This window comes from Natator depressus, chromosome 4 (genome assembly GCF_965152275.1).
Source record: "Natator depressus isolate rNatDep1 chromosome 4, rNatDep2.hap1, whole genome shotgun sequence".
NCBI classification, from domain to species: Eukaryota; Metazoa; Chordata; order Testudines; family Cheloniidae; genus Natator; species Natator depressus.
Window position 1 is genome coordinate 109,991,378 of NC_134237.1, and position 14,978 is coordinate 110,006,355.

A 14,978-nucleotide genomic window follows, 5' to 3' on the forward strand; every position below is an offset into this window, starting at 1 on the left:
AAGAGGCAAATTTTAGTCAGCCTCAACCTGGTGTTTAAGACCTGATTCTACAATTGCATCCATGCTTGTGGATTTTTGAACTGGTGCAGAACCTGTCTCGCCCTCTCTCTTTCCTCCCCCGCCCCTCTCCCCCAACCCCAATGAATGCAGCTGCAAGATTGGGTTCTAATTTGCATGCATAACTGTTTTCTGGCACATTTCCTGCATCTGAAATCTTCATGTATATGGAAGCATCATTATGTATGTGTATATTCTTTGGATTGCATGTGGGTGTTATAGGGTATCAAGACCTACATCGCTTGCTAAGGTTTTCTGTATATTAAATACTTTTATATAGATAAATAGATATTTTTGTCAACATTTTCAAGTATTTCCTCATATCCGACTGCGGAATACCTTGAGTATTCCTGAAGGAACTTTCTGATGTCCTCTATCTAGAAGAGCTGAGAGGAAGGGCAAGATGTTGATATTGAAAAATTGTGGTTTCAATTTTTGTTGCAATCTGAGAGTTGTATAACCATACACAGGTGGATGCTATTGCATTCTTACAGGTCAAGACACTTTTGAAAAAGAAGGTGCCCCTGTGATCAAGTCTCAGTCTGACTGCAGAAGAGGACTGGTCATACTCTCATATCACATTTTGTTCAAAAAATGGCAAATAAGAGATACTTTGAACTTTATATTATGCTTCTGGCACTTCGATTAGCTTGTGAAGTGGCTGCTGCAATGACACATTTGGATATGTTGAGGGCTTGGTTCCAATGTACTATGAATCTCTGTTCTTAAACTTTTTTTTTTTTTTTTTAAAAAGGCAGTGTTGCATTAGACTTGTCTACACGAGCCAAGGATATCATATAAATACATTTTTAGTAGAGGATTTATGGTTCTTGCTAGAAAGGCGCTAACATGATTTCCCCTGTCAATATATTATAGACCTCACCTAGAGGCTTGGAGCTAGCTAAAGTATCCACATAGAGGCTCTGGAGATGGCTAAGCTAAAATAGAATAAACGATCATGTTATGATAAAAAACGATCATGTTATGATAAAACGTAACATGATATTGAGACGGTACCATGTGAGGAATTCACCATCTGATGAATGGTCTAAAGATTTTCAGCAAGAGGTACTGAAAGAACTCTTAAAAATGAGATCAATTATAATTATTTGCAACATAGGGCACCTTTCTTCATCCTATTGTGAACTTTTTCATTTCTGCCTTACATTTTGGCAACCAACAGAGTCGACAGGGGCTTAGAGATTTTAGAACAACTCCCATCATAGGTATTTGAAAAGGTTTTACTAGCAATGTGTAAAATTACCAGTAGTTTGATTTATTTATTTATTTTCAGATTTGAGAGCCCTGTTTTCAAATGTCGATATCTTAATAGGGTACACTCAGCTCAGCACTTCGACAAAATGGGAATTTACAGTCCTAAATACTGACTTGGACGTCCAACTACAGGATTTGGACATCCTGCTTAAGGAGCCCACATTTGAAAATTGGACCGTATTGTTCCAAGAGTCTAATTGGTTTCCATCTCTTGCTTTGTACAATCCCTTGCAATTTAAAACAATGTCTGCACTAACATATCAGGATAACAGCATCCAAGATTTTTCTCAAACTTCCCTTCTCATTCCAGAAAGATTCTTGGATTTTAAAAGTTATATTGAAGTCTGTCTATTTCTGTTTTGGTACTATCGTCCAGTTAACATCTGGACTCCATTGTACTAGGCATTTTACAAGCACATTGGAAGACATTAATCCCTGCTCCAAAGAGCTAAGGACAAATAAATAAAATCTTAGAGAGTGCATTCAGCTTTTTAACACATGGAGAGGCTTATTCTATGATCTAGGTGTGGAACAAGTGAGGCATATGCTTCTAGTATATGAGGTCACATTAAGTGCAAAATAATCTGCTGAAATCAGAGGAATACTAATGAAAGTAGTTGGACTCAGGATATTTCCACCTGTAGATTTTCAGAGCAAACACATGCAGTTCATTTCATGAACTATAATTACCTAAGTCATTGGCACCCAACTGTTATCAGTCAAGGAGTCATTTTATCATTGAACAGAATCACAGAGATATAAAAGAATGTAACAAGTGAAAATAAAATTGTGTATAACAGTTATTAAAATTAATAGCTACTTTCAATTAAATGCATGTTTCTTAAAGTTAAAATGTCAAGGACAAAATTTTAACTTATTTTGCTAGCAGTACAAATATACATGTAATAAATCCTGTGTGTGTGTGTGCATATGTGTGCATATGCATGCCTGTGCGTGAAATTGCAGTTTTTTTTCTTGGACAGTTATTGAATCATAGTTAGGCTGTTGCTTATTCTCTCACTGGAGAGAGCCATGGGCTGAGTGTCACTGGCCAGGCACCATGTTAAATTTGGCTTATCTGTACTACAGTAGTTCTTTTAAACAAAGAGGCTTAACTCTAAATACTTCCACTTATTTTGTCTGCTAGGATCTCTTTATATCTTGGTATCTTGTTTTTTCATTCTTTGTATATAATTTACACTCAAAACATTCATTGATCATTTTAAATCTTATTTTTATTTCAGTGTTTCTTTTAGGATTGTCTCAATACCTTTTCTTTAACTGGTATACTAACATTTGATTTCCAAATATGGTAATACAGACAGATTCACACTCATCTTCTCTCCTTCAGCTACAATTTGGGGATAATTACTGTTAGGTTTTTCAGGCTCCTTTAATGAACTAATAATGCTTTTTAGATGATGCACTAGAGAAGAAATGTATTTAAAATCACCTGAGCCCCAATTCACCAAAGCACTTAAGCATATGTTTAAACTATAAATATGTGAGTAATTCAATTGACGTCAACAGGACTATTCATGGGTTTAAGTTATTTGCTGAATTGGGCTTTGGAGAATGCTCCCAAATCCATTAATTGGAGAATCATTAAACTATGAGTGTAGATCTGTGTAAAATATTATTTTATAAGAAATTATTTTATATATATATATATATATATATATATTATTTTATAAGAAATGCAGGTAAGTATTGTATTGTTTTACCCAGCCATGGTTTAAAATCTTGATCCAGATAAATGACTAATTTGAAAAATGATTGATAAATAATCATCTAACAGAAATTCAGGAAGGTAAAAAGATCTAACCTGGCAGATCTAAGAGGCATTTTTCAAGGGCAGGACTAGTAAAAATAAATATACAGTAGAACCTTGGAGTTATGAACACCTTGGGAATGGAGGTTGGTCGTAACTTTGAACAAAACATGGTTGTTTTGAAAGTTTATAACTGAGCGTTGACTTAATACAGCTTTGAAACTTTACTATGCAGAAAAAAAATTCTGCTTTCCCTTTATTTCTTTAGTATTTTATATTTAACAGTACAGTACTATGTTTGCTTTTGGGGGGGGGGGAGGGGGTCTCTGCTACTGCTGCTTGATTGTGTACTTGCAGTTCCAAATGAGCTGTGTGGTTGACTGGTCAGTTCGTAACTCTGGTGTTCATAATTCTGAGGTTCTACTGTATAAATAAATAGCTTTATTAGAAAACTTGACATGATTCTGTTAGTTAAGCTGATCAAGAAGAACTTCCTGGTGACAGAGAAATTGACCAGGGCTACATATCAAAATTGAAAGGAAAGAGCTGATAAAATTTACTCATTATCTTCTTTCACTATCAAGACTAATTCATGCCCTAGATATTGGGTTCATTTTCTACATGGTGTAGCTAAGGAGCAAAGTGTTAAAGTGACTTCCTAAAAGTTAATAGGAAGCTGCAGCAGGAATGGGAATAGAACCTTGATATATGTTTGTTGACCCATACTTCATTTATTTAGACAACAGCCCGTCTTTTATACATGTTGGCTCAACTCTCTGTAGTTAGGTCAGCATTATAAAGAAGGTAAAGTTTGTAAAGTGTTTTGAGATTGTGAGATGAACAAACAGTGGGGCTCCAAATTTTTTGGACAGGGTAACTAAGAGATAGAGAGGTTCAAGATCTTACCTGGGAGGCACAATCAGCCTACTAGGTTAAGTATTGTCTATAAATCCAAGAAATCTGTGTTTTAAATCTTGTGGTAGAACATTATGACTCCTAAACACTTTTAAGCCAATATTTGGAGAGAAGTTAAGCTGTGCGTCACATGCAAACATGACTAACGTGGCTACATAATGAATGTACATATATTAGGTGCAAATTAAATGAGACAGACCACAGAAGACAGTATTTCCTTAGCTGCCTACCACCAAGTAATCTGTTGCATTGTCTATTCTTTAAAATTTTTACAAACCTTGTCTTTATTTTCCCACACAAAAGAATGGGTGCGGGGAGATGGGAAAATTTCAAAAATCAGTTAAGGCTGTTAAGTGACACCCTATCACAAAAATATTGGGTGAAGTCCTAGCACCAATGCCTGCAATATTGCCCCTCAAGACTGTCCAACTCCAACAACTGTGCCTTAAAGGTATCATCTTGACCATGTGTTTTCAACCAGGTGACATGCCGCCCTGGTGGGGAGGGGCGTATCAAAATTTCTAGAGGGGCATGGCCACCAAAGATGGGGCACCAAAGGGCCATTGCCCCAACTTTTTAATTGGGGGTGGGGGGAGAGATTATGAACTCTCGCTTTTGAGAACCTGAACTCGACAAGGGCACAGTGAGGGGAGGACCAGCCTGTCCCTCCCTGGGCCCCTTTCCAGAACTGGGAGTTGTAACAATGAAGCCCCTTCCCTGCTGGCATGACGGAGGGATGGCCTGGCCAAATTTGAGTGAACAGACTTGCGACATGGTGCATGGAGTCACAGTACCACTCAAATGGAAAGATAAGGGGTGGGGGATTTTAGTGCCATTTGACTTGCATTTTGATTTAAGCAATTTGCCTGGTGTCTCCTGAAAAAATGCAGGGAAGAAAAACCCACTGAGGTTGAATGTTGTTCGAAAAAGGTTGAGAGCCTCTGATCTAGACTAAGCTTAAACAAAATTTAAGACCAATACAAATATTTTATTTTTTTAAACATTCTAATGGAAACTTTTTAACATACATTGCTCAGCAATGTTTGGAACATTGCAGCTAATGCGTATGAACCTATCCAAGTGTTTTTATCAGAGGTAAAGATTTGGTTGTTTTCTTACATTGTATTTGATTTTTATGTGATTGTTTTTTTCATTCCTCCACATAAACTGTATAACTGGGCAGTGATTTCATGCAATAAGCTGAGTGCCCTCAAATCCTAATCAAGGCCCTTCTCCTGCCATGAGTAGCACTCACATATGAACTGCTGCATTCACATGAAGCCCCTTAGACTTCAGTGGGGCTTCACCCAGGAGCAGCAGTATGCATGTGTGCTATGCATTGTAGGATCAGGGCCTACATGTTTGCCTTCAGTGGGAACTGAAGGCCTTCAACACACTGTAGCATCTTACAGTATTGGGCCCATTGTGATCTGGAACAACTGCCTGTATTGAAATAATGGTGTGCTAATACATGAAATCTGGCAATGAAACTTCATATTTGTCATCAGTGGCCTGTAAGGTTTATTATCTGGCTATGAAAATGTTTTTAGGAGTTTTAAACAAGAACAGGTTGCAGTGGGGTAAGATTACCTCTAGAACCAAAGTTAAACATTTGAACAGACTAAAATAAATCCAAGAAGGAAGTCTCTACCTACTTAGGGAATTTCCAATGGACTATTTTAAAAAGGCACATCCGTTCTCTTGAAACACTGCAGATGGAGCTCAGATTAAGGACACAAATCAACAAGACAATTAACATCGTCCATCATGATCCAGTGGCTATAAATTGAGGCTACACAAATTCAGACTGGAAAAAAGGCATAATTTTTTGACAGCAAGGGTTGTTAACCATTGGAACAATGTACAAAGGGTTGTGGTAGATTCTCCATCATTGACCATTTTAAATCAAGACTGAATGTATTTTTAAAATATCTGCTCTAGGAATTATTTTGGGGAAGTTCTATAGTTTGTGTTATACAGGAGGTCAGACTAGCTGATCACAAGGATCCCCTTATGGCCTATTCTGTTGCCATGATATATGCAAATAGTTTTTAGCAGTGCAATACTGATGTGTGATAAAAGGAAGCAGATATCATTTCTGTGATGGTCAGTGGACAACTTTTAATAATATCCAGGCAAATCCTTACTCTGCAAGAAAAATAGACATTGTAATGTGTTACACACAAGCTTCATTGCTCAGCTAACAATTAGAATTTAAATAAAATTCTTTCTCTTAATTGGCCAAAGTACAGTACCTTGTTACATTGTATGTGTTCTTCAGCACCTCCTGTTCATATTCCTCTCATCTCAGTCCACCAGTTGTTATCCTGGATTACTTCAGTTTCCATAATTCCTCCATCTGTTGTTTCTTTTGCTGTTTTTCTTCATTAGATCATCAGCTCTTGGCTGACTGGCTTGGACATTTTCTTCATACTGGTCTTCACCAAGCACTGGTCACTTCCTGACTTCACTCTGAATACTTGATTACTGATCTCATCTCTTCTACTGCTGCTCACTCCCTGCATTACAACCTGTCGGATATAATACTTCTTTCAGGACTAGCAGACTCTGACCTCTGCAGCTTTCAGTCCCCTTATTCCCTTTCTGATCTCCATTCTGTATGATGGTCTCTACCTCCAACTGCACCTTCTCCCCCCCCCCAACTTAATTCCTTCATTTTTCTCTCCCACTACTCTGTTTATCTCATCAAACCCCAGACTCTTCTGAACCTTTATATCATCTTTCTACACTTTCAGTCTTTTGCCACTGAGTGTCTATGGAGAAAATCCAGCGACAAAGTACATTTCCTGCACTCCAAATTCATTCTTCAACTTTGCACTGTTCCTTGTTAAACTCTGCTTCTTCATTCCACTCCTTAGGCATGAGAACTGTTTCCTTCTTCCCACAAGCAATATATTTCCAATCTTTCCTCAAAACACTGAGAAAGCCCTTTATAAATAGCCATTGCTAGTTTTTTAGCCACTTCCAGCTCATTGCAGGTCACTATGTACCTTACAATTTGTTTGTAAAGCACTAAACATCATAAATACTAACTATGCAAAGGCATCGTGTGTAGTATTTTGTTTCTATGCTTCTAGGTCAGGTACTTTAGAAAATTTTAGAATTCTAGAGGAGCTACTCTCCGTCTGCTCACCTTCCCAAGACTGTCAACAGGTGATGCATTCTGTACCTGCTCAGAAGGTGTAGCAACTCCAGTTTCCTCTCTTAATTTGTTTTCACTGCTGATGGAAGAAGAACTCCTTCTGACTACAATTGCATTGGTCACAAATTTAGCTAAAACTACTTAGATTGCTTTGAAGTATTTCTTGGGATTTATGTTCATGTATCCTAACGATATCTGTCTGGCCCAGTCTATCAAGTTTAAGAGAATATGACTATGGTGTGAGGCAACTACTGCCTCATTAAGCCTTAAGGTTACTTCCCTGTCTTGTTTCTTTTAGGTTTTGTGTGTCTCAAATATTTTTCCCTGTTTTTCTTTCAGGTTCAGCAGTTGAAACTTATCTGACTTACCCAGCTGAATTCAGCTACGTCTGTGCCTTACCACAAAACCCACACTATCTTGAAACTCAATGCCTTGCCATAGTTTGTCTGATATGAGAGGCAGAGATGCCTTGAGGTGACTCCAGAAATCTCTTCAGTGGCAAGAGACTTAGGCCTTTTCTGCACATGAAAATTCCACCAGTTTAATTTAAAGGGGTTTTAAAACTAAATTAAACTAGTTCAAAACCCTGCATAGATGCTCTTATTTCCATTTGAGGGGTTTGTTTCAGTTTGCTTAAACCTGTTCTAATCAATTTAAACTTAATCTATATAAAGGCAAGTTTATATTGATTTGACAATGTCTGCACAACCTTCTGTATTAGTTTAACTAAGTGTTTGTCTACATGGCAAGTTACTGTGCATCAAGCCAGGGTGCAAGCCTACAGTGAACCAGCTTGCTGTGCAATAATGTCCCATATGGACACTGCTACAGCATAGTGGAAGTCCTAGAGTGCAGCTTAGCACATCTACTGCTTCAAAGCTGGTGCGCTGAGATGGGCACCCGGGCTTGCCACACAGTAACTCCCTGTGCAGACAAGCCCTAAATCATTTTTGAATCACACTTGTAGTTAAACTGGTGCAACTTTGCATGTAAAGAGCCCTTCGTACTCATGGGCCCATTACTGAATAGCGTAATCAAATCTTACACATTTTTCCATTCAATTCTGTGCAGAAAATATGGGGGTGGAGTTGACAACCACTGTCACTTTGCAGCTTTATGCATAAAGTTATTTAGCACTCCCTATGTGATTTGATCTGTATATTTCACATTATAATGTGTGTAAATATGTATTCATACCATACATATGTTGTCATATGTGATTGTTCCTTTCATGGATTCTCTCACTTAGAGACTGTTAGCCAGAGTGCTATTTTCACATATACCCAGAGAATTTAGTTGACTTCTTACCAGCAGAGTCTGTATTTAGGCTTTTAAATTTCATAAGTGCTCAGTGACCATTGACCTCACTTTTGAAAATCAAATCACTTATTTGGGATACTAATAAAGATTTAGGAGACTTACCTTCAGATACGTGTGTGGTAAAATCCTGGCAGTATCTAGGAATGTGTCGGTGATCTGCTATCCCTTTTCTCTAGAGAATTCCTGACCCAGGGTAGTCTTCCCCTGTCTCTGAGGTCTGCTTCTGACTCTGCATCTCTATCTTTCACTGCTATTTGTGTAAAAAGTGCACTTAGGGACATAGAAGTTTCAGCCAATGGAATGGTTGGTTTTCAACCTTAATTACTCCACCGAACTATTCAGAAGTCTCAGTAAATTCACAAGCCACACGTGGACTGTTGCATCATATCTCTGAGTTAATCTCCATCCAGGACATACTTGTTTCTTGACATTAGAGAGTAAATTATGAATTTAGATTAATCTAATTCAAGCTGCAATATACAAGGTTGCATCCATCACAGTTGGAGAACCCGGCAGGACAGTCAGGCCCTTTTGGATGGATCATCTCGTTCCACAAACAACAATGCACAGCATTGGCCTCTTGTGAAAACAAGCGTCCTGACCAAGATTCCAGTGTCTGAATCTCCTAATCATGTTTTGTCCTTTTTACTGTAGTTAAACCAATTTCTTAGTGCAATTAAGTAGAATAGGTGTAAGGTCTTGATTCTCTTACAGGATTCATATTTCCAAGGGAAACTCTCCTATATTCCCATCTGAACTACAGAGGACATTTCTTAGTAATTTACATGCTCTTTAGGTTTCCACTAATACACAGAAATTAGTGAGTCTCTGTCCAACTCTGGTCATCTGTTTCATAAAACACATTCCGTTGAAATCCCCAAATAAGGGATTCATTGTGTTCATTACTAAACTAATGATTTCCCTTCAACGGCTAGGTGACTTGTAGGCTTCAGTTTCCAGAATCTCTTAATTCTGATGTCAGTGAGTTCAACCACTGGAATGGAAACTTGAGACCACAATTATAATTTTTGTACCATTAAGGGGGACTACAGATTGGGTAATTATCCCAATAAGATTTCCTTTCTTATTCATACCAATTTCAGCAATGGTTAAAGGGGCCTAAAATTTATATAAAACTAAAGCATACTAAAACTCTTGGAGTGTCCATTCAGCTTTGGTCCTTTTGACACTGCTTGAATTAATAAATTTCCACGAGAACAATGTAAAGATGCGGTCTGAGCTTTGTTCATGGTAATTCTTGATAAACTCCAACTTCACAGTTCTGAGGTGACTCTCTAGGTCAGTCTGCTTGAAATAGGATTTCTGCATTCTTTTACAAATCATTACTGTCTAGACTCACTCTCAGAAAGTCTGGTTTGGGGGCACAGTCTGGCTGAGTGCCCAGTCTTGTGCCCCTACAAATTTTACTCATTACTGGACGTCTCTTAAATAGTTGTTCTGCTCTAGTTTCTTTGCTTAGAAGTTTAAATTTAAACAGCAATGACTGCTTAAAGGCTACGTATAACGGTTTCCTCTTGGCAAAAAGCTCTGGCTAATTGCTTGGTCTTTTATAGAACATCCTTGAAGCTTTTAAGTTTCTAAGAGCTGGGAACCTATTGCAGTTGGTACCTATATGGAGAAAAAAATTCCTGCAAATTGTGGTGGTGGTCTCTGAAATGATACGTTTTAATAGACCACCTTCACTCATGCACTTTCCCAGTAAAGTTGCAAATTCGTGCTTGCATTCTTTTATGCTGACACCTTTTGCTTGAAGATGAAATTGATGGTTAGCCAGCATTATGGTGCAACATGCCACCTTCTACCCTAGAATTTTATATCTCTAGGAATTCTGCCAGTCACAGACTCAAAGCATGGACACAGAGTGTTGATCTGTTACAACGTATACTTTCAGAAAACAGTTACTGGTAAGTAAATCTCTCTTCCTGACACATCCCTACGCCTTCCATGCCCCACAACTCCCCTCTTCTCTCTTTATGTCCTTAACCCATATTCCCAGCATACCCATCTATCCAAGATCTCACCAATTTTTTCAAGACAAAAAAGATTTCCAATCTACTTTTTCTCCCCTGCCCACTCTTTCCACCATTTCCTCCCACACAACAGCCTTAATTTCAGTCTTGTAAGATGGCTCTCTTAGTGTCAATCTCTAACCCTTCATTCTATCTCCTCAGCTCCATCCATTCTCACCTCCTAATTTGTCTGTTTCTCTCGTTTAGCTATTTTCAAGCCTGATTTTGTATCCCCTGTTTTTAAAAAGCCTCCCTAGACCTTGCATTGCTTCTCCAACTGCTCTCTCATCTCCTTATGCATGCCATCTGTTTCCAGGGCCCTTTACTTCTAATTCTTGTGGATCTCCTACAGTCTAACTCCTGACCTCTCCTTTTACCAAAATAGTTGCTCCGTATTATAGTAAGAAATCATTTGACAAGTATAATTGAAACGCATGTTGTTTTTTATAATTTTTTGTGTTGTGTTTAGAAGCTCCAACAAAAAGATTTTCAATTTTAGGTACAACTAAACAACGTGTCACATTTCTGCCCAGGCTGCCCTAACGCCAACATACAGGCATTATGTAATCTGTCCATATTTGAAGAGATGTTGAATCCGGTGCAGCTGTAGATTTAAAAGATTTATATTTCGTCGTCTATATTTTATAGTAAAAAGAGAGATTTTTGTCCAAGGTAATATTTTGTTATATGATCTAGGGTTCCACAAGACCCCATCCAGTATTTTTGAAATCCTCCGTAAAATCTTCAAATCAATGCTGCATGTCCCTGTATTATTGGGAAAGAGGTTACAGTAAAGGATGCTAAATTTGTATTGCCTCCATGAAACATTAAATTGTATCACTAGCAATCCTGAGGGAAGGGGTTTGGGAAGGGAATGAATTGATGTCTACATGGAATTACTGTACTGGGGACTTTTGATTTGACAAGAGAGTTTTAATGGATTCAAATATAGTTGAAGTAAAGGTGGTGATAACTGAAATGAATTGTGGTCACAATTCAGTGAACCGAGCCAGCACCACAAAAACACCCTCTATAACATCATAGTTTAAAAAGCAGCTTTTCTCTGGAAAATGGCTGGAAAAAATTGCACCTTTTTATTCAGCCCATCTCGTACTCTGTGTATATTCAGAGTAATATTTTTTTAGGTCCAGAAAGGACCATTATGTTCATCTAGTCTGACTTCTTGCATAACGTGGGCCATATTATTTCATCCAGTAATTTCTCCATCAAGCCCATAACTTCTGGCTGAAGTAGAACACAATTTTTATTCTGCTTATGCTGACTCATTACATTTTTCCTGTTTTTTTTTTCCTATTGACACTGGGAGAGGGAGCCAAATTCTTTCCCAGCTCTCCCATAATCAGTGGCATTGTTCACAGATTTCCAATCGCAGATTCCTTATTGTTGAATGATGTGTCAGACAGAAAAAACACAGGTTGACTAAGGCTATGTCTACACTACAGACCTTACAGTGGCACAGCTGTGCTGCTGTAAGGTCTCCTGTGTAGCTGCTCTATGCTGGTGGGAAAGAGGTCTCCACTGGCATAATTAAACCACCCCAACAAGCGGTGGTAGCTATGTCGGCAGGAGATGCTCTCCCGCTGACAGTGCTGTCCCCATCAGCACTTTTGTCAGTGAAACTTATGTTGGTTAGGGGGTGTCTTTTCGAACCCCTGACTGAAAAAGTTTTGTCGAAAACAGTGTTAGTATAGACAAAGCCTTACAATGAGTTTGCAGTGAGAAAAAGACATTTTTATTTGTAAACTGACCAGATTTGGAAGTCATTGGCAGACAAAACCAGGGAACTCCACAATGCCATTTTTAGGGTCAGTTGCACAGTACAACTGCCCTATAATTTAACTGATGGTCCTTTCACAATACATGCCTAGGACTGACCTAGTGTAAGGGGTTAAACTGCTACACTGCAATTCACCCAGCAGTTCTGTGGATATAGCTAGCCAGAAGACTTTTTTTTTTTTTTAAATAATAAATCCTCTAGTCTCCATACTGTAGGTGCCACTTCATCTGCTTCTCCTGAGGAATACAATTCACAACCACTAAAAAATAAGAACCTTTGGGAGCATTATTTTCTGGTGCCTCTGCCTCCCAGTCTAATTCCTTGGGTGGTGCAACCACACAGTGCTCTCTTGGGGCTTATGGTCAAGCCATGATTTAACCCTTTGAATTCTATAAATGCTTGTTTCTTTTGCTTTAGGTCATGAAAGGCCGTAGGAATAGTCTGATTGCCATAACAGACTTTTAATTACAGACGTTACAAGCAGGGGCAAGAGTGAGCATGATATGGTTACTTTACACTCCAAGAATATTTGAAATCTTTTAAATCGTTGACTTGGAAATAATTGTACTTCTCAGCAAATTATGTCTCTTATAATAAAGAGATCAACAGTATTAGTGCCACTACAGCTGGAGGGCAGGGTCTGGTTTGGGACAGCACAGTTTTAAAGAGGATAAGCAGCTTTTTAATTTTTAAGTCATTTTAGTGTGGGTTTTTCTTGCCAAATTTTGTCCATTAAACACTGAAATCTAAAAAATTTAAGTATTTGTAAAGTCCAGTTTTTAATTGCTCGCTTCTTTTTCATAGGGCCTCTTAATCCTGTTGGACTGTCTTTGCTGGGAGAATTTGCAAGCAGAACTGCTGAGTACTCCATGACCCCAATTCAAATACCACTTGATGGAAGCACCCAAGTCTAACTTCAAAACCCATGTATTTTCAAGATGGATGCATCTATCACCTAGTCCCTCATAATATGTACTACTGTTAATGCACCTGAAACAGACCTTATTGCAGGAATACTAAACATTCTGCATCAGAACTAGAAACGTAGTCTTTCTACAGGCTATAGTTTAAATTCAGCAAATTGCTACTGGTTTTGCTGTAAGGCAAAATGTTCTATTGTGTGTAAGGAAGTCTCCTGAAATTGCAGTTTCATGCTGTGTGCCTGAGATTGCTGAAGTGAGCCATATCTTTCCTTATGTGGGGTTTTCTTGCATTGTGAATAGGGAATTAAGAGTTTTCACTTGCAGAGCTTCCTTCAACTCGTCCCTTTTGCGGGGCAGAGCTTGACCAGCCCTGGATCTGACAGGCTGCTTGGAACATAGAACTTGGCAGATCTCAGGGATTCAGTTGATAACAGAGCCATCTCTATATAGATGTCCTGTAATTGAGCACTGGTTCCTCTCCCCCTTCCCCACCAAGGCATGCAACAGTATGGTTCCAGAAGCTGCTGCTAGGGGATTTTCCTGAGGAGACTGCTGCTTATCACTCCTTGGAGAACATTAGAATGCTCAGAGTATAGAGCAGAAGAGCAAGTAAATTAAAGCTGACTGGGTTCAGCAAGCAAATGATTCCTGATTTCCCATTGAGTTGGTGGGGTCACCTTGGCTCAACCACACACAACTGCCAAGCTTTGTATTTGTGGAGCACCTATGGAGGGGTTTCCTGGGGTCAGGGAAAGCTGGAGATGAGGCCACAGAGGCTGGAGTCCCCGCTCTCATAAACAGACCAGTAATTGACTCCATTGGAAGTGGAGAAAAGAAGTAGGGTCATGGTGTAATCTGCAGCTCTGCTCTTCCCAGCAAAAGGTGTCTGTGTGGAAAGACCAAACAGAACAGTTGTAGATGTGAAACATTTATGCCGCCATTTCTATTACTTGGAACACATTTCATACTTGAGTGCAACACTGTATATACTAAGCTTTGCTTGAAGAACAAAACATTTTTAAAAGCTGTAAAATGTACTGCGTAATCACAGTGGTATTTAGGAAACAATTCTATTTTTGTGTTCATTGTAAATTTCATAATTCAAAATATATTTCAAATAAATGTACCAAAATAATCAGGGAGCTTTGTTTTTAAAAATGTGTACTGTTTAATAGGTGCAGAATTTCTCTGGTGATGCACAGGTAGTTATGAGATAAGTCAGTCCATGTGAGCGGCAGAGCTAAAGGTAGATGATGGACTTGTTCTGGCCAGCACAACAATCATACAGTAGAAAGAAATGGATTAGGGACTTACAGTATCTGTTTATAAAGTAAAAAAACGAGTAAAGATTTGTTTAGTCATGCCCTTTGAAAAAAGAAACAGCATTTATATTGTGTGTGTGATGCACACACAATTAGGGCTGTCAAGCGATTAAAAAAAATAATCGCGATTAATCGCACTGTTAAACAATAATAGAATACCATTTATTTAAATATTTTGGGATGTTTTCTACATTTTCAAATATATTGATTTCAATTACAACACAGAATACAAAGTGTACAGTGCTCACTTTGTATTTATTTTTTATTACAAGTATTTGCACTGTAAAAAAACAAAATAGTATATTTCAGTTCACCCAATACAAGTACTGTAGTGCAATCTCTTTATCATGAAAGTTGAACTTGCAAATGTAGAATTATGTACAAAAAAACCTGCATTCAAAAAT

The 14,978-nt window shown here is 38.2% G+C and overlaps 1 protein-coding gene across 5 annotated transcripts in view; it reads left to right on the forward strand.

Annotated features, from left to right (window-relative positions):
• The window catches only part of LCORL (ligand dependent nuclear receptor corepressor like), a 183,332-nt gene that overhangs the window by 163,091 nt on the left and 5,263 nt on the right, over nucleotides 1-14,978 (forward strand). Inside the window, exon 8 of one of the 5 annotated variants that reach the window (XM_074951618.1) lies at nucleotides 13,134-14,535. The exons of 2 other annotated variants lie outside the window; for them this stretch is intronic. In XM_074951618.1, coding sequence (XP_074807719.1) covers nucleotides 13,134-13,243 — 110 coding nt within the window. In that variant the 3' untranslated portion in view covers nucleotides 13,244-14,535. Of the gene's footprint in view, nucleotides 1-551; nucleotides 578-13,133; nucleotides 14,536-14,978 lie in introns of those variants that run through there. 2 more of the 5 variants (XM_074951624.1, XM_074951623.1) reach the window with 2 other exon arrangements.